General features: G+C 42.6%; 1 protein-coding gene across 1 annotated transcript in view; it reads right to left on the bottom strand.

The window, feature by feature from the left end:
- The window catches only part of LOC311129621 (threonine aspartase 1-like), a 107,178-nt gene that overhangs the window by 13,420 nt on the left and 71,258 nt on the right, over positions 1-22,500 (bottom strand). Inside the window, exon 7 of the mRNA XM_084161968.1 lies at positions 6,044-6,154. Within this exon, the coding sequence (XP_084018094.1) occupies positions 6,044-6,154 (111 nt within the window). The remainder of the gene's footprint in view (positions 1-6,043; positions 6,155-22,500) is intronic.

The following is a 22,500-nucleotide window of genomic DNA, read 5'->3' as shown; positions in this document are numbered from 1 at the left end:
CTATCAGGAATTAAACTGAGCAGAGCGTTATCTAATATCTATCAGGAATTAAACTGAGCAGAGCGTTATCTAATATCTATCAGGAATTAAACTGAGCAGAGCGTTATCTAATATCCATCAGGAATTCAATTGTCTGAATCCCCCATACCATTCCTCTACCCTGTCTGGGCCAAACTAAACAACTGCTAGCAATTATTCTGTGTGTGATAGGGCTGTCCCCAACAACAACAAAATATTGGTAGACCGAGAGTCGTCCTGTTCTTTCGACCAAAGCGATTGGTCAAAATGTTTCCACATATTTGTCCATATATAGACAGACGCACCCTGTGTGTTTGAATAAAAATCTACTACACATGCACTGAGCTTGTCTGACGTTTTAAGCACGCGGTTTGATTAAATAATTAAGAAACACAAAAGGACTCAAGAAAGAGCCCGATCGTCACGCTGTGTTAAAAAAAAAAGACTGGCGCACGATGTCTCGCTCTCCTCCCTACTGCAGAGAAAAGGCACCACATCACAGCAAGTGATTACTGCGCTGTCCATGCTGAAGCTGCAACATCATTTCAGCCATTTAGTTTCTTACTTGCTTCCGAATGAAAGGTTCTGTTACCGAAATCCCTCATTTGTTTAGGAAAAACATTCCATATTCCCCTCAACCTTTGCTCTCTTTACGTGAAACGTAAGCATCGCGTGCACGTGACCAATAGGGCCTGGTCTATCATAATCACATCAATACACTGGTTATAACAAAACTTCGAACGCGGTAACACGTGACAGAAAAATGGATGCGGAGGGACGGGAAAATAGAAACTCGAAACGGGCGAATGTTTACCGGTTGCTCAGGAGGGAAAGGGGGAAGTCAGATCCGTGGAAGACATTTGACTTAGTTGTGGAAACTACTAGAGATCAAGTAAAAGGAGGGTATAGGAGTAAGCGTTGCGTGAATATTATGTTGTAAAGGAGTTGCTGTTAGATTACAATATCATAATTTTTTCTGACCATTTGGAAATAGTGTTAACACAAAATAAATAAATGTTTCTATTCTAACGAGAAAAATAAATAAATATATAAAGCCTTTATTACAGCAGATTAAAAACAGTTGCATGCATTCATGAATTACAGTTTATTTATTGTTTAGGCTAATTATTGAAAAGCTCCCTTTGTTATTTAATTTTAAAACTAAAATGCTTGATTGCATTTGAAAGCATGAATGTCTCGTATGCTGTGTGATGGCATGAACAAATGAATGATTGATACAGTAGCCTATACAGCTGCGGGAGAAAAATAAATTAAGAGACCACTGCAAAATTATCAGTTTCTCTGGTTTTACTATTTATAGGTATGCGTTTTGGGTAAAAATAAATTTTTTGTTTTATTCTATAAACTACTGACAACATTTCTCCCAAATTCCAAATAAATATATTGTCATTTAGAGCATTTATTTGCAGAAAATGACAACTGGTCAAAACAACAAAAAAGATGCAGTGTTGTCAGACCTCGAATAATGCAAAGAAAATAAGTTCATGTTCATTTTTAAACAACACAATAGTAATGTTTTAACTTAGGAAGAGTTCAGAAATCAATATTTGGTGGAATAACCCTGATTTTCAATCACAGCTTTCATGCGTCTTGGCATGCTCTCCACCAGTCTTTCACATTGATGTTGGGTGACTTTATGCCACTCCTGGCGCAAAAATTCAAGCAGCTCGGCTTTGTTTGATGGCTTGTGACCATCCATCTTCCTCTTGATCACATTCCAGAAATGTTCAATGGGGTTCAGGTCTGGAGATTGGGCTGGCCATGACAGGGTCTTGATCTGGTGGTCCTCCATCCACACCTTGATTGACCTGGCTGTGTGGCATGGTGCATTGTCCTGCTGGAAAAAACAATCCTCAGAGTTGGGGAACAATGTCAGAGCAAAAGGAAGCAAGTTTTCTTCCAGGACAACCTTGTACGTGGCTTGATTAATGCGTCCTTCACAAAGACAAATCTGCCCGATTCCAGCCATGCTGAAGCACCCCCAGATCATCACTGATCCTCCACCAAATTTCACAGTGGGTGCGAGACACTGTGGCTTGTAGGCCTCTCCAGATCTCTGTCTAACCATTAGACGACCAGGTGTTGGGCAAAGCTGAAAATTGGACTCATCAGAGAAGATGACCTTTCTCCAGTCCTCTACGGTCCAATCCTTATGGTCTTTTGAAAACATCAGCCTGCCTCTTCTTTGCTTCTCATTGATGAAGGGCTTTTTTCTAGCTTTGCAAGACTTCAGCCCTGCCCCTAGGAGCCTGTTTCGAACCGTCCTCGCCATGCACTTCACCCCAGCTGCCGTTTGCCATTCTTTTTGTAGGTCACTTGATGTCATCCTACGGTTGTTGAGTGACATTCGAATGAGTTGGAGGTCATCCCGGTCAGTAGAGAGTCATTTTCACCCTCTGCCGGTCTGTAGCTTTGTTGTCCCCAATGTCTGCTGCTTGACCTTGTTCTTATGAACCGCCGTCTTTGAAATTTTAAGGATGGAAGCAACCTGACGCTCACTGTATCCCTCTGCCAGTAAAGCCAGAATTGAACCCTTCTTTTCATCACTCAAAAAAAAGTAATAAAAAAAAATCACTCAAATCTTTCCTTTCAACTCATTTGGCATGGTCAATAGTAATTATTTGATTAATATTACTTTTGAGGTACTATTAGCACTGTTTTTGCCATCCAGCTGGTCCTATTGCAAGAGGATAGTGATGACCACAGCAGTGGATTTTATACTTTTCCTCGTTAAATAAGATTTGGTTCAGATGATCACCTAATCAGTACCTAATTCAGTAGAATGAGGTGTGCCTGTGTTGGAATTCAACAGACACTGGAATGGAATGGCTGTCATACACGTAGAGATGCTGATTTAAGAAAACTTTGCAGTGGACTCTTAATTTCTTCCACAGCTGTATATTGAAATATACCATAGGCCTAAGTAAGTTACGGTATTAAGACTAAACAGGACGCGCTCCTAGGCCTACAGCTCGATGGCGGTTATACAGGGCTACTCCTATACAAAGCCTACTAATGATAACGACATGACTTATCAATGTAATGACGATCATATGAATAATAGTAATCCTAACAATAACAAGGAGATCTAGATAAAAAGGAGGGTATAGGTAAAGCCATTATTACAATGTAGCATAGATTAAAAAACAGAATTTGTTGGTTGCGTGTTTGCGTGAGGCTTGGTGCTCACGGAAATCAGTAGGCTATTAAACAAACACTCAAACAGGAAACAGGAAGCAGGATCTGTCTTAGTTCTGTAGATATACTGTATATGGATGGTTTATTAAGCCAGGCACATTTAACAGTTAGGCTATTGATTATAGACCTAATTAAGTTTCCTCTCTCCTCAATTTTCTTAGACAATTAGGGCTGTTTCCTCGTCTCTCCTGTGGCCACATTGTTCTCAATCCCAATACGCTGGTTCACTTTGCTATTTTGTTAGTCCCCACAAGGTCAAATGCTATTTTTAGGGGGTTTAGGGTTAAGGTTAGAATTAGTGTTAGGGTTAGAATTAGCTTAAGGGTTAGGAGCTAGGGTTAGGTTTTGGGCTTAAGGTTAGGTTTAGGGAAAAAAATGATTTTGAACGGGACTAAATTGTGTCCCCCCACAAGGTAAGTTATACAAGACTGTGTGTGTGTGTCTGTTCTTCACATTGTGGATGCATACACCACCTCACCAGGAAGATGACTTCATTCACAAAATAACATCCGGCTTAACTACAGGTAAAGTAAAAGAACCAGATCTTTTGTGATGCAGAATAACTTGTAATTGGTGGCTAGGATTACATCCTTTCCAGGGAAGGAGAATGAGAAAACAACACAACTAGAAGCCGGTGATTCTGAAGGAGTCACGTCCAAGGAAATAACGACTTCTCACATGAGCGGAATCAAGGAGGAATACTTTGGATAACAGACATGGAATTAGGACAACTATAGTAATAATAATAATAATAGTAATAATAATAATAATAATAATAATATGCCATTTAGCAGACGCTTTTATCCAAAGCGACTTACAGTCATGTGTGCATACATTTGTACGTATGGGTGGTCCCGGGGATTGAACCCACTACCCTGGCGTTACAAGCGCCATGCTCTACCAATTGAGCTACAGAGGACCACATTATAAGTGAAATAATCTGTCTGTACACAATTGTTGGAAAAACTACCTGTGTCATGCACAAAGTAGATGTCCTAACCGACTTGCCAAAACTATAGTTTGTTAACAAGAAATTTGTGGAGTGGTTGAAAAACGAGTTTTAATGACTCCAACCTAAGTGTATGTAAACTTCCGACTTCAACTGTATGTCTTTAACATCAATTACATGACATTATCATTGATTTGAACATTTCATTTGATTTAAAAAAGCATTTAACGCTAAGCTTTTAAGTTGCATGTTAGGAAAGGGAAAGGTGGAGACCTAGTCAGTTGTACAACTGAATGCATTCAACTGAAATGTGTCTTCCGCATTTAACCCAACCCCTCTGAATCAGAGAGGAGCAGGGGGGGGGGGGGGGGCTGCCTTAATCCACATCCACATCATCGGCGCCCGGGGCAACAGTGGGTTAACTGTGTTGCTCAGGAGCAGAACGACAGATTTTTACCTTGTCAGCTCGGAGATTCGATCCAGCAACCTTTTGGTTACTGGCCCAACGCTCCTACCGGCCAGGCTACCACGTTACGGCCAGGCTACCACGTTACGGCCAGGCTACCACGTTACGGCCAGGCTACCACGTTACGGCCAGGCTACCACGTTACGGCCAGGCTACCACGTTACGGCCAGGCTACCACGTTACGGCTCAATAAAGAGATTGAGAAACAGAAAGAAAGAGAGTCGTTCTAGAGATTCTATTTAGAGAGCTTGACTTACACGGGTCGTGTCAGCTTGAGGGTTCTCTGGCCACATCAAAGAATGGACTCATCCTCTCTCCTCACTTAGGAAGAGTGTGTGTCTGTGTGTGTGTCTGTGTGTGTGTGTGTGTGTGTGTGTGTGTGTGTGTGTGTCTGTGTGTGTGTGTCTGTGTGTGTGTGTGTGTCTGTGTGTGTGTGTGTGTGTCTGTGTGTGTGTGTGTGTGTGTGTGTCTGTGTGTGTGTGTGTGTGTGTGTGTGTGTGTGTGTGTATGTGTGTGTGTGTGTGTGTGTGTCTGTGTGTGTGTGTGTGTGTGTGTGTCTGTGTGTGTGTGTGTGTGTGTGTGTGTGTGTGTGTCTGTGTGTGTGTGTGTGTGTGTGTCTGGGTTTATGGAGCTGTGTCAGGTTTAATGAGAGACTTCAGAGACAACAACAGGACAGTTAGCTCCAAGATGACTAGATCGTCTCTCTTCCAACTGTCTTACCGTGCGTCCCAAATCACACCCTATTCTATATATAGGGCACTATGGGCCCAGGTCGAAAGTAGTACACTATATAGGCATTAGGGTGTCAATTGGGATGCAACCTTAGTGATGTCCGTCTCGGAACGATCGGACGGCGACAGACTTCTAAAGGAGGCCAGAACAAGACCAAAACCACCTAAATGATTCCACACTTTCTCGCCCCCTGTTCAACCCTAACGGTCACTTCCTCTCATAGACCCAGAAAGACAGAGAGAAACAGAGAGAGCACAACAAAGTTAACAAGGCTCATTCAACACTGACCACTTCTGAAAAATACAGAAAATAGCCCAACACCATCTTCAAATTAGCTGTCAACAAAATATTGATGTGGCCTGAAAATAACTGCAGCTGTCTGTCAAATATGAATCTATGGGCTGTTAGCAGGGCCTGTTTTGAACAGATGTAAGTCATATATTAATCCAGAAAGCTTGGATGTCTTTGTTGCCAATGTTTCCAGCTAATTTCAGCTTTTCGCTTCAGTTTTGTCATTACCTCCTCCATGCCGGCAAACTGAGACGTGTCTCTCTGATGCTTGGCTGAAACTGACAGTGTGTAGTGTGTGTGTACGTGTGTGTGTGTGTGTACGTGCTCATTCGTGTGTGTGTGAGAGTGTGTGTGTGAGTGTTACTTACTGATGAACTTGTTCTGCATAGCCTCCAGCAGTGCCTGGTGAGCATCTTCACACTGCATGGCAGAAGAACACTCCCGTGCCAGCATGGTCCGGATTAGATGTTCCCCACAACCTAGACACACACACACACACACACACACAGACACACACACACACACACACACACACACACACACACACACACACACACACACACACACGGAAAGACAGGAGGTGAGATGCTTATGAATGAATGAGTTATGAACACCATAAATAAACTGTTATTGACATAGGGTTTCTGTTTATGGCTATAGAATGTCACTGGTATTGACGTCTCAGAACAAGGCCCCAAAGACAAGAAAGGGTGGGATGTTTTGGAAACAAACAAACAAAATGCACATCAACACATCTCAACACAAACAACATTACCAAAAGTATGTGGACACCTGCTCGTCCAACATCTCATTCCAACATCATGGGCATTAATATGGAGTTGGTCCCCCCCTTTTGCTGCTATAACAGCCTCCACTCTTCTGGGAAGGCTTTCCACTAGATGTTGGAACATTGCTGCAGGGACTTGCTTCCATTCAGCACCAAGAGCATTAGTGAGGTCGGGCACTGATGTTGGGCGATTAGGCCTGGCTCGCAGTCGGCGTTCTGATTGATCCCAAAGGCGTTCGATGGGGTTGAGGTCAGGGCTCTGTGCAGACCAGTCAAGTTCTTCCACACCGATCTCAACAAACCATTTCTGTATGGACCTCGCTTTGTGCACAGGGGGCATTGTCATGCTGAAACAGGAAAGGGCCTTCCCCAAACTGTTGCCACAAAGTTGGAAGCACAGAATCATACAGAATAAGAGTAATTGTCTGCTGTAGCGTTAAGATTTCCCTTCACTGTAACTAAGGGGCCCGAACCATGAAAAACAGCCCTAGACCATTATTCCCCCTCCACCAAACTTTACAGTTGGCACTATGCGTTGGGGCAGGTCAAGTTCTCCTGGCGTCCGCCAAACCCAGATTCATCCGTCGGACTGCCAGATGGTGAAGCGTGATTCATCCCTCCAGAGAACGCGTTTCCACTACTCCAGAGTCCAATGGCGGCGAGCTTTACACCACTCCAGCCAACGCTTGGTATTGCGTATGGTGATCTTAGGCTTGTGTGCGGCTGCTCGGCCATGGAAACCCATTTCATGAAGCTCCCGACGAACAGCTCCTGTGCTGACATTGCTTCCAGGCAGTTTGGAACTGTAGTGAGTGTTGCAACCGAGGACAGACAATTTTTACGCGCTTCAGCGGTCCCGTTCTGTGAGCTTGTGTGGCCTACCACTTCGGGGCTGAGCCGTTGTTGCTCCTACACGTTTCCACTTCACAGTAACAGCACTTACAGTTGAACGGGGCAGCTCTAGCAGGGCAAAAAGGTTGACAAAATGACTTGTTGGAAAGGTTGCGTCCTATGACAGTGACACGTTGAAAGTCACTGAGCTCTTCAGTAAGGCCATGCTACTGCCAATGTTTGTCTATGGAGATTGAATGGATGTGTGCTCTATTTTATACACCTGTCAGAAACGGGAGTGGCTGAAATAGCAGAATCCACTAATTTGAAGGGGTGTCAACATACTTTTAACCAGGTAGTATATATAAACACACCTCAACACAAACACACAACATATAAACACACAACATAACATATCTCAACATATCAACACATATCAAAATATAAACACATCTCAACATACACTGAGCAACAAAACATTAAAGAACACCTTCCTAATATTGAGTTGCTTCCTCTCTTTTGCCCTAAGAACAGCCTCAATTTGTCGGGCCGTGGACTCTACAAGATGTCAAAAGCGTTCCACAAGGATTGCTGGCCCATGTTGACTCCAATGCTTCCCACAGTTTTGTTTTGTCCACTCAGTGTATAAACACACAACACATCTCAATATATCAACACATCCACACTGACAATATATCAACACATCCACACTGACAATATATCAACACATCCACACTGACAATATATTAACACATCCACACTGACAATATATCAACACATCCACACTGACAATATATCAACACATCCACACTGACAATATATTAACACATCCACACAGACAATATATCAACACATCCACACAGGCAATATATCAACACATCCACACTGACAATATATCAACACATCCACACTGACAATATATCAACACATCCACACTGACAATATATCAACACATCCACACTGACAATATATTAACACATCCACACAGACAATATATCAACACATCCACACTGACAATATATCAACACATCCACACTGGCAATATATCAACACATCCACACTGACAATATATCAACACATCCACACTGGCAATATATCAACACATCCACACTGACAATATATCAACACATCCACACTGACAATATATCAACACATCCACACTGGCAATATATCAACACATCCACACTGGCAATATATCAACACATCCACACAGGCAATATATCAACACATCCACACTGACAATATATCAACACATCCACACAGGAAATATATCAACACATCCACACTGACAATATATCAACACATCCACACTGGCAATATATCAACACATCCACACTGACAATATATCAACACATCCACACTGACAATATATCAACACATCCACACAGGCAATATATCAACACATCCACACAGGCAATATATCAACACATCCACACTGACAATATATCAACACATCCACACTGACAATATATCAACACATCCACACAGGCAATATATCAACACATCCACACTGACAATATATCAACACATCCACACTGGCAATATATCAACACATCCACACTGACAATATATCAACACATCCACACAGGCAATATATCAACACATCCACACAGGCAATATATCAACACATCCACACAGACAATATATCAACACATCCAAACTGACAATATATCAACACATCCACACAGGCAATATATCAACACATCCACACTGACAATATATCAACACATCCACACAGACAATATTTCAACACATCCACACTGACAATATATCAACACATCCACACTGGCAATATATCAACACATCCACACTGACAATATATCAACACATCCACACTGACAATATATCAACACATCCACACTGGCAATATATCAACACATCCACACAGGCAATATATCAACACATCCACACAGGCAATATATCAACACATCCACACAGGAAATATATCAACACATCCACACAGGCAATATATCAACACATCCACACTGACAATATATCAACACATCCACACAGGCAATATATCAACACATCCACACTGACAATATATCAACACATCCACACAGGAAATATATCAACACATCCACACTGACAATATATCAACACATCCACACTGGCAATATATCAACACATCCACACTGACAATATATCAACACATCCACACTGACAATATATCAACACATCCACACAGGCAATATATCAACACATCCACACAGGCAATATATCAACACATCCACACTGACAATATATCAACACATCCACACTGACAATATATCAACACATCCACACAGGCAATATATCAACACATCCACACTGACAATATATCAACACATCCACACTGGCAATATATCAACACATCCACACTGACAATATATCAACACATCCACACAGGCAATATATCAACACATCCACACAGGCAATATATCAACACATCCACACAGACAATATATCAACACATCCAAACAGGCAATATATCAACACATCCACACAGGCAATATATCAACACATCCACACAGGCAATATATCAACACATCCACACAGGCAATATATCAACACATCCACACTGACAATATATCAACACATCCACACTGGCAATATATCAACACATCCACACAGGCAATTTATCAACACATCCACACAGGCAATATATCAACACATCCACACTGACAATATATCAACACATCCACACAGGCAATATATCAACACATCCACACAGGCAATGTATCAACACATCCACACAGGCAATATATCAACACATCCACACTGACAATATATCAACACATCCACACAGGCAATATATCAACACATCCACACTGACAATATATCAATTTTCAATCAATCAATTTTATTTTATATAGCCCTTCGTACATCAGCTAATATCTCGAAGTGCTGTACAGAAACCCAGCCTAAAACCCCAAACAGCTAGTAATGCAGGTGTAGAAGCACGGTGGCTAGGAAAAACTCCCTAGAAAGGCCAAAACCTAGGAAGAAACCTAGAGAGGAACCAGGCTATGAGGGGTGGCCAGTCCTCTTCTGGCTGTGCCGGGTGGAGGTTATAACAGAACCATGCCAAGATGTTCAAAAATGTTCATAAGTGACAAGCATGGTCAAATAATAATCAGGAATAAATCTCAGTTGGCTTTTCATAGCCGATCATTAAGAGTTGAAAACAGCAGGTCTGGGACAGGTAGGGGTTCCATAACCGCAGGCAGAACAGTTGAAACTGGAATAGCAGCAAGGCCAGGCGGACTGGGGACAGCAAGGAGTCACCACGGCCGGTAGTCCCGACGTATGGTCCTAGGGCTCAGGTCTCTCAGTTGGCTTTTCATAGCCAATCATTAAGAGTTGAAAACAGCAGGTCTGGGACAGGTAGGGGTTTCGTAACCGCAGGCAGAACAGTTGAAACTGGAATATCAACACATCCACACTGACAATATATCAACACATCCACACTGACAATATATCAACACATCCACACAGGCAATATATCAACACATCCACACAGGCAATATATCAACACATCCATACTGGCAATATATCAACACATCCACACAGACAATATATCAACACATCCACACAGGCAATTTATCAACACATCCACACAGGCAATATATCAACACATCCACACAGGCAATATATCAACACATCCACACAGGCAATATATCAACACATCCACACAGACAATATATCAACACATCCATACAGGCAATATATCAACACATCCACACAGGCAATATATCAACACATCCACACAGGCAATATATCAACACATCCACACAGGCAATATATCAACACATCCACACAGGCAATATATCAACACATCCACACAGGCAATATATCAACACATCCACACAGACAATATATCAACACATCCACACTGACAATATATCAACACATCCACACAGGAAATATATCAACACATCCACACAGGCAATTTATCAACACATCCACACTGACAATATATCAACACATCCACACTGACAATATATCAACACATCCACACAGGCAATATATCAACACATCCACACTGACAATATATTACCACATCCACACAGGCAATTTATCAACACATCCACACTGACAATATATCAACACATCCACACTGACAATATATCAACACATCCACACAGGCAATATATCAACACATCCACACTGACAATATATCAACACATCCATACTGGCAATATATCAACACATCCACACAGGCAATATATCAACACATCCACACTGACAATATATCAACACATCCACACAGGCAATATATCAACACATCCACACAGGCAATTTATCAACACATCCACACAGGCAATATATCAACACATCCACACAGGCAATATATCAACACATCCATACTGGCAATATATCAACACATCCACACAGGCAATATATCAACACATCCATACTGGCAATATATCAACACATCCACACTGACAATATATCAACACATCCACACAGGCAATATATCAACACATCCACACAGACAATATATCAACACATCCACACAGGCAATATATCAACACATCCACACAGGCAATGTATCAACACATCCACACAGGCAATATATCAACACATCCATACTGGCAATATATCAACACATCCACACAGACAATATATCAACACATCCACACAGACAATATATCAACACATCCACACAGGCAATATATCAACACATCCATACTGGCAATATATCAACACATCCACACTGACAATATATCAACACATCCACACAGACAATATATCAACACATCCACACTGACAATATATCAACACATCCACACAGACAATATATCAACACATCCACACTGACAATATATCAACACATCCACACAGGCAATATATCAACACATCCACACAGGCAATATATCAACACATCCACACAGTCAATATATCAACACATCCACACAGGCAATATATCAACACATCCATACTGACAATATATTAACACATCCACACAGACAATATATCAACACATCCACACAGGAAATATATCAACACATCCACACAGGCAATATATCAACACATCCACACAGGCAATAAATCAACACATCCACACAGGAAATATATTAACACATTCACACAGGCAATATATCAACACATACACACTGGCAATATATTAACACATCCACACAGGCAATATATCAACACATCCACACAGGAAATATATTAACACATCCACATAGGCAATATATCAACACATCCACACTGACAATATATCAACACATCCACACAGGCAATATATCAATACATCCACACAGGAAATATATTAACACATCCACACAGGCAATATATTAACACATCCACACAGGCAATATATCAACACATCCACACTGACAATATATCAACACATCCACACAGGAAATATATCAACACATCCACACAGGCAATATATCAACACATCCACACAGGCAATTTATCAACACATCCACACTGACAATATATCAACACATCCAAACTGACAATATATCAACACATCCACACAGGCAATATATCAACACATCCACACTGACAATATATTACCACATCCACACAGGCAATTTATCAACACATCCAAACAGGCAATATATCAACACATCCACACTGACAATATATCAACACATCCACACTGACAATATATCAACACATCCACACAGGCAATTTATCAACACATCCACACTGACAATATATCAACACATCCACACTGACAATATATCAACACATCCACACAGGCAATATATCAACACATCCACACTGACAATATATCAACACATCCATACTGGCAATATATCAACACATCCACACAGGCAATATATCAACACATCCACACAGGAAATATATTAACACATCCACACAGGCAATATATCAACACATACACACTGGCAATATATTAACACATCCACACAGGCAATATATCAACACATCCACACAGGCAAAATATCAACACATCCACACTGACAATATATCAACACATCCACACTGACAATATATCAACACATCCACACAGGCAATATATCAACACATCCACACAGGAAATATATTAACACATCCACACAGGCAATATATTAACACATCCACACAGGCAATATATCAACACATCCACACAGGCAATATATCAACACATCCACACTGACAATATATCAACACATCCACACTGACAATATATCAACACATCCACACAGGAAATATATCAACACATCCACACTGACAATATATCAACACATCCACATAGGAAATATATCAACACATCAGAGATGCATGCCAGTGAGGGCTGCAAGATAAATCTAATTCAGATCTAAATTGCGATATTGACAATATCCATATGGCAAGAGGCTGCGATTTTCCCCTTTCATTGGTTACATGCACACAATAATGGGATTAATGTGGATAGTCAGGTTAATATAATAGTTTGATCTAAACTGTTTACATGCTTTGCAAGAAGAACGATTTCCCTAATAAACCTTTTTTTCATGTACACATCTGAAATCAGGCTACCGACGGGACTTTTGATACGTGTTACCACGGTGACCATGTTATTTTTGGGAAGCATATTTGATTCAGAGTTCGGACATATAAAGTTTGTATGTGGAAACTACTTCTAAGACGCATACATTCAGTTGTTCTGAACTCACTTCATTGTGGCGTAAGAGGCAGGCTTGGGCTACCCGGTGCTGGCACATATCACATACACAGCTGGAATGCCGATTAAGCCGTTTCCTAATAATACAAAAGATTGCTAAAAAAAAAACTAAAAACAGGTGTTTTAAATCGGCTTACTTCGATTTTAAACCTTCACGCCGATTGAGATAAGCAGAGTAAGGTGTTTCCATTCCTATTGCGTAATCTGCCTACTACATACTAAATAATCAGTTTAATATCGAATTATTAGTGTGCATGTAACCGTACTCTTTGACACTCCATTAATACAACAAAAAACTAGACTATGGTACCTCCTCCAATGAGATGTGCTCTGTTCATTCACTCTCTACATGCACAGAGGATGCTGACCAATCACAAGCGGGCTCTCACTTTCTTCATGGCATGCACAGAGGATGCTGACCAATCACAAGTATCCCCGCTTAGAGCACGCAGTTATTTGGTATTTTGGTATTTTATTAAGATCCCCATTAGCTGTTGAGAAAGCAGCAGCTACTCTTCCTGGGGTCCACAACAAAACATGAAACATGACATAATACAGAACATTAATAGACAAGGACAGCTCAAGGACAGAACTACATCAATGTAAAAACGTCAAACATAAATCACACATCACGTCACGCCTACATATCAATGCATACACACAAACTATCTAGGTCAAATAGGGGAGAGGCGTTGCACCGTGAGGTGTTGCTTTATCTGTTTTTTTAAACCAGGTTTGCTGTTCATTTGAGCAATATGAGATGGAAGGGAGTTCCATGCAATAATGTCTCTATATAATACTGTACACTTTCTTGAATTTGGGGACTGTGAAAAGACCCCTGGTGGCATGTCTGGTGGGGTAAGTGTGTGTGTCAGAGCTCAAATCAAATCACATTTTATTTGTCACATGGCCGAATACAACATGTACAGACCTTACAGTGAAATGCTGACTTACAAGCCCTTAAACAACAATGCAGTTTTAAGAAAAATAAGTGTTAAGAAAGTATTTATTAAAATAAACTGAAGTAAAAAACTAAAGAAAGAAAAAATACAAATAACAAATAATTAAAGAGCAGCAGTAAAATAACAATAGTGAGGCTATAATACAGGGGGTACCGATACCGAGTCAATATGCGGGGGCACTGGTTAGTCGAGGTAATTGAGGTAATACAGTCGTGGTCAAAAGTTTTGAGAATGACACTAGTTTTGGTCTTCACAAAGTTCACTGCTTCAGTGTTATGAGATATTTTTGTCAGATGTTACTATGGTATACTGAAGTATAATTACAAGCATTCCATACGTGTCAAAGGCTTTTATTGACAATTACATTAAGTTTATGCAAAGACTCAATATTTGCAGTGTTGACCCTTCTTTTTCAAGACCTCTGCAATCCACCCTGGCATGCTGTCAATTAACTTCTGGGCCACATCCTCACTGATGACAGCCCATTCTTGCATGATCAATGCTTGGAGTTTGTCAGAATTTGTGGGTTTTTGTTTGTCCACCCTCCTCTTGAGGATCGACCACAAGTTCTCAATGGGATTAAGGTCTGGGGAGTTTCCTGGCCATGGACCCAAAATGTCGATGTTTTGTTACCCGAGCCACTTAGTTATCACTTTTGTCTTATGGCAAGGTGCTCCATCATGCTGGAAAAGGCATTGGTCGTCACCAAACTGTTCTTGGATGGTTGGGAGAATTTGCTCTCGGAGAATGTGTTGGTACCATTCTTTATTCATGGCTGTGTTCTTAGGCAAAATTGTGAGTGAGCCCACTCCCTTGGCTGAGAAGCACCCCACACATGAATGGTCTCAGGATGCTTTACTGTTGGCATGACACAGGACTGATGGTAGCGCTCACCATGTCTTCTCCGGACAAGGTGTTTTCCGGATACCCCAAACAATCGGAAAGGGGATTCATCAGAGAAAATGACTTTACCCCAGTCCTCAGCAGTCCAATCATTGTACGTTTTGCAGAATATCAGTCTGTCCCTGATGTTTTTCCTGGAGAGAAGTGGCTTCTTTGCTGCCCTTCTTGACACCAGGCCATCCTCCAAAAGTCTTCACCTAACTGTGCGTGCAGATGCACTCACACCTGCCTGCTGCCATTCCTGAGCAAGCTCTGCACTGGTGGTGCCCCGATCCCGCAGCTGAATCAACTTTAGGAGACGGTCCTGGTGCTTGCTGGACTTTCTTGGGCGCCCTGAGCTGTATTCAATGAATAGCATTCTCACGTAGGTGTTCCTTTTGTCCAGGTGGGAAAGGGAAGTGTGGAGTGCAATAGAGATTGCGTCATCTGTGGATCTGTTGGGGCGGTATGCAAATTGGAGTGGATCTAGGGTTTCAGGGATAATGGTGTTGATGTGAGCCATCACCAGCCTTTCAAAGCACTTCATGGCTACAGACGTCAGTGCTACGGGTCGGTAGTCATTTAGGCAGGTTACTTTAGTGTTTTTGGGCACAGGGACTATGGTGGTTTGCTTGAAACATGTTGGTATTACAGACTCGGTCAGGGGCAGGTTGAAAATGTCAGTGAAGACACTTGCCAGTTGGTCAGCTCATGCTCTGAGTACATGTCCTGGTAATCCGTCTGGCCCTGCAGCCTTGTGAATGTTGACCTGTTTAAAGGTCGTACTCACATCGGCTACGGAGAGCGTGATCACACAGTCATCCGGAACAGCTGGTGCTCTCATGCATACTTCAGTGTTGCTTGCCTCGAAGCATGCATAGAAGTAATTTAGCTCATCTGGTAGGCTCGTGTCACTTGGCAGCTTGCGGCTGTGCTTCCCTTTGTAGTCTGTAATAGTTTGCAAGCCCTGCCACATCCGACGAGCGTCAGAGCCGGTGTAGTACGATTCAATCTTAGACCTGTACTGACGCTTTCCCTGTTTGATGGTCCGTCGGAGGGCATAGCGGGATTTCTAATAAGCATCCGGGTTAGAGTCCCGCTCCTTGAAAGCGGCAGCTCAACCCTTTAGCTCAGTGCGGATGTTGCCTGTAATCTATGGCTTCTGGTTGGGGTATGTACGTACGGTTACTGTGGGGACGACGTCCTCGATGCACTTATTGACGAAGCCAGCGACTGATGTGGTGTACCCCTCAATGCCATCGGAAGAATCCCGGAACATGTTCCAGTCTGTGCTAGCAAAACAGTCCTGTAGCTTAGCATCTGCGTCATCTGACCACTTCCGTATTGAGCGAGTCACTGGTACTTCCTGCTTTAGTTTTTGCTTGTAAGCCGGAATCAGGAGGATAGAGTTATGGTCAGATTTGCCAAATGGAGGGCGAGGGAGAGCTTTGTACAGGTCTCTGTGTGTGGAGTAAAGGTGGTCTAGAGTTATTTTGTCCTCTGGTTGCACATGTAACATGCTGGTAGAAATTAGGTAAAACGGATTTAAGTTTCCCTGCATTAAAGTCCCCGGCCACTAGGAGCGCCACCTCTGGATGAGCATTTTCTTGTTTACTTATGGCCTTATACAGCTCGTTGAGTGCGGTCTTAGTGCCAGCATCGGTTTGTGGTGGTAAATAGACAGCTACGAAAAATATAGATAAACTCTCTTGGTAGATAGTGTGATCTTACAGCTTATCATGAGATACTCTACCTCAGGCGAGCAAAACCTCGAGACTTCCTTAATATTAGATTTCGTGCACCAGCTGTTGTTTACAAATATACACAGACCGCCACCCCTTGTCTTACCGGAGGCGGCTGTTCTATCCTGCCGATGCAGCGTATAGCCCGCTAGCTGTATGTTATCCATGTCGTCGTTCAGCCACGACTCGGTGAAACACGATATTACAGTTTTTAATGTCCCGTTGGTAGGATAACCGTAATCTAGGATTGACTTGATCGGAGCTCATCCAGTTTATTATCCAATGATTTCACTTTGGCTAATAGTACGGAGGGTAGAGGCGTCCCCTATATCTCTGTCTCTTCTTCATGCGAATGATGGGGATTTGGGCCTTGTCGGGTGTCTGAAGTAAATCCTTTGCGTCCAACTCGTTAAAGAAAAAAACGTTTATCCAGTACGAGGTGAGTAATCGCTGTTCTGATATCCAGAAGCTCTTTTCGGTCATAAGAGACGGTGGCAGAAACATTACGTACAAAATAAGTTCCAAATAACAAAATGGCAGCTATCTCCTCCGGCGCCATTATTGATCTGCTGGTGGCATGTCTGGTGGGGTGAGTGGTGTGTCAGAGCTGTGTGTAAGTTGACGATGCAAACAATTTGGAATTCAACACATTAATATTTCTTATAAAAAGAAGAAGTGATGAGGTCAGTCTCTCCTCAACTCTTAACCAAGAGAGACTGGCATGCATAGTATTAGACGGTATGCATAGTATTAGACGGTATGCATAGTATTAGACGGCATGCATAGTATTAGACGGTATGCACAGTATTAGACGGTATGCATAGTATTAGACGGCATGCATAGTATTAGACGGCATGCATAGTATTAGACGGTATGCATAGTATTAGACGGTATGCACAGTATTAGACGGTATGCATAGTATTAGACGGTATGCATAGTATTAGACGGCATGCATAGTATTAGACGGTATGCACAGTATTAGACGGTATGCATAGTATTAGACGGTATGCATAGTATTAGACGGCATGCACAGTATTAGACGTATGCATAGTATTAGACGGCATGCATAGTATTCACCTCAAGAGTATCAGAACATGAGTGCTGCTAGTGCTAGTGCTAACAAGAACGACCATTTGGTGCCAAAGAAGGATATTCAGTGGTATGGCAGTATTTCAGCTACAGGCAATTCATAAATCGCTATTCAAATATCTGGTAAAAAAAAACACTAATCGATATTTTGTTAAAATCGTGCAGCCCTAATGCCAGTACAACAACATGATGTCTCACGGCGTCAGATGACTGCTGAAATACATGATAACTACATCATATCACAGTTAAAGCCTAAATGATACTTGATCTGATGTACCCTCCTCATCCATAGTGAGTTACTGTCAGGACTCTGAGGAATGTAAAGGTGTAGGACAACAGCAGATAACGTAAGGCTTCACTGTTCAATGCTCCTTGGGTCTATAACCTTAAAACATGTGGCAGAGTTCAGATCTAAACAAAAGCAATCTGTTGAACAGAAAACTAGCAACAGCAAGGAGTCATAAAACACAACACACAGGAGGTCGACACTGATGTCTCACCTTTCACCTCCCAACTCCAGTCTAAACAGGTGTCTCACCTTTCACCTCCCAACTCCAGTCTAAACAGGTGTCTCACCTTTCACCTCCCAACTCCAGTCTAAACAGATGTCTCACCTTTCACCTCCCAACTCCAGTCTAAACAGATGTCTCACCTTTCACCTCCCAACTCCAGTCTAAACAGGTGTCTCACCTTTCACCTCCCAACTCCAGTCTAAACAGATGTCTCACCTTTCACCTCCCAACTCCAGTCTAAACAGGTGTCTCACCTTTCACCTCCCAACTCCAGTCTAAACAGGTGTCTCACCTTTCACCTCCCAACTCCAGTCTAAACAGATGTCTCACCTTTCACCTCCCAACTCCAGTCTAAACAGGTGTCTCACCTTTCACCTCCCAACTCCAGTCTAAACAGATGTCTCACCTTTCACCTCCCAACTCCAGTCTAAACAGATGTCTCACCTTTCACCTCCCAACTCCAGTCTAAACAGGTGTCTCACCTTTCACCTCCCAACTCCAGTCTAAACAGATGTCTCACCTTTCACCTCCCAACTCCAGTCTAAACAGATGTCTCACCTTTCACCTCCCAACTCCAGACTAAACAGGTGTCTCACCTTTCACCTCCCAACTCCAGTCTAAACAGGTGTCTCACCTTTCACCTCCCAACTAAACAGGTGTCTCACCTTTCACCTCCCAACTAAACAGGTGTCTCACCTTTCACCTCCCAACTCCAGTCTAAACAGATGTCTCACCTTTCACCTCCCAACTCCAGTCTAAACAGATGTCTCACCTTTCACCTCCCAACTCCAGTCTAAACAGATGTCTCACCTTTCACCTCCCAACTCCAGTCTAAACAGATGTCTCACCTTTCACCTCCCAACTCCAGTCTAAACAGATGTCTCACCTTTCACCTCCCAACTCCAGTCTAAACAGATGTCTCACCTTTCACCTCCCAACTCCAGTCTAAACAGATGTCTCACCTTTCACCTCCCAACTCCAGTCTAAACAGATGTCTCACCTTTCACCTCCCAACTCCAGTCTAAACAGATGTCTCACCTTTCACCTCCCAACTCCAGTCTAAACAGATGTCTCACCTTTCACCTCCCAACTCCAGTCTAAACAGATGTCTCACCTTTCACCTCCCAACTCCAGTCTAAACAGGTGTCTCACCTTTCACCTCCCAACTCCAGTCTAAACAGATGTCTCACCTTTCACCTCCCAACTCCAGTCTAAACAGATGTCTCACCTTTCACCTCCCAACTCCAGTCTAAACAGATGTCTCACCTTTCACCTCCCAACTCCAGTCTAAACAGATGTCTCACCTTTCACCTCCCAACTCCAGTCTAAACAGATGTCTCACCTTTCACCTCCCAACTCCAGTCTAAACAGGTGTCTCACCTTTCACCTCTCAACTCCAGTCTAAACAGATGTCTCACCTTTCACCTCCCAACTCCAGTCTAAACAGGTGTCTCACCTTTCACCTCTCAACTCCAGTCTAAACAGATGTCTCACCTTTCACCTCCCAACTCCAGTCTAAACAGGTGTCTCACCTTTCACCTCTCAACTCCAGTCTAAACAGATGTCTCACCTTTCACCTCCCAACTCCAGTCTAAACAGATGTCTCACCTTTCACCTCCCAACTAAACAGATGTCTCACCTTTCACCTCCCAACTAAACAGATGTCTCACCTTTCACCTCCCAACTAAACAGATGTCTCACCTTTCACCTCCCAACTAAACAGATGTCTCACCTTTCACCTCCCAACTAAACAGATGTCTCACCTTTCACCTCCCAACTAAACAGATGTCTCACCTTTCACCTCCCAACTAAACAGATGTCTCACCTTTCACCTCCCAACTCCAGTCTAAACAGATGTCTCACCTTTCACCTCCCAACTCCAGTCTAAACAGGTGTCTCACCTTTCACCTCCCAACTCCAGTCTAAACAGATGTCTCACCTTTCACCTCCCAACTCCAGTCTAAACAGATGTCTCACCTTTCACCTCCCAACTCCAGTCTAAACAGGTGTCTCACCTTTCACCTCCCAACTCCAGTCTAAACAGGTGTCTCACCTTTCACCTCCCAACTCCAGTCTAAACAGGTGTCTCACCTTTCACCTCCCAACTCCAGTCTAAACAGGTGTCTCACCTTTCACCTCCCAACTCCAGTCTAAACAGGTGTCTCACCTTTCACCTCCCAACTCCAGTCTAAACAGGTGTCTCACCTTTCACCTCCCAACTCCAGTCTAAACAGGTGTCTCACCTTTCACCTCCCAACTCCAGTCTAAACAGATGTCTCACCTTTCACCTCCCAACTCCAGTCTAAACAGATGTCTCACCTTTCACCTCCCAACTCCAGACTAAACAGGTGTCTCACCTTTCACCTCCCAACTCCAGTCTAAACAGATGTCTCACCTTTCACCTCCCAACTCCAGTCTAAACAGATGTCTCACCTTTCACCTCCCAACTCCAGTCTAAACAGATGTCTCACCTTTCACCTCCCAACTCCAGTCTAAACAGATGTCTCACCTTTAACCTCCCAACTCGTCTAAACAGATGTCTCACCTTTCACCTCCCAACTCCAGTCTAAACAGATGTCTCACCTTTCACCTCCCAACTCCAGTCTAAACAGATGTCTCACCTTTCACCTCCCAACTCCAGTCTAAACAGATGTCTCACCTTTCACCTCCCAACTCCAGTCTAAACAGATGTCTCACCTTTCACCTCCCAACTCCAGACTAAACAGGTGTCTCACCTTTCACCTCCCAACTCCAGTCTAAACAAACATTTTAGTAATTTAGCAGATGCTCTTATCCAGAGCAACTTACAGTTAGTGAGTGCATACATTTTTGACCTTTTTCATACTGGTCCCCCGTTGGGAATCAAACCCACAACCCTGGCGTTGCAAGAGCCATGCTCTACCAACTGAGCCACACGGAAGGACTAAACAGGTGTATGGATGGATGTCACCAATACATTAATAAGGTTAACAATTGAGGAATCTGTACATTTAAACCTGTTGTGTGAAGCTTATATAAAAAGAGAATACTGTAAATGTAGGAAGGTTGAAGTACACTACACACAAGCTGCTTTCAAAATGTGAGCCAAGACAGCCAGCCAGGGAAAGAGCCATGTAAAACCAAGACAGCCTGCCAGGGAAAGAGCCATGTAAAACCAAGACAGCCTGCCAGGGAAAGAGCCATGTAAAACCAAGACAGCCTGCCAGGGAAAGAGCCATGTAAAACAAAGACAGCCTGCCAGGGAAAGAAAACCCCATGAAAGCGAAAAACAAAAGGGTTCTGGCAGCAGCTCAAGAGAAAGCCCATTAAGACAATAGAAAACAGCCTGAAGGTTAGTGGTGAGAGACTAGTGCTTTTTGAGGTTGGTCCGGTTTCGGTTCCATTATGGAAAAATTATCACTGTTTTCGAT

The sequence above is a fragment of the Coregonus lavaretus genome (assembly GCF_964263955.1).
Source record: "Coregonus lavaretus genome assembly, chromosome: 1".
In the NCBI taxonomy this organism is placed as follows: Eukaryota; Metazoa; Chordata; class Actinopteri; order Salmoniformes; family Salmonidae; genus Coregonus; species Coregonus lavaretus.
The sequence above is the reverse complement of the archived record's forward strand: the minus strand, read 5'-3'. Positions and strand labels throughout refer to the sequence as shown.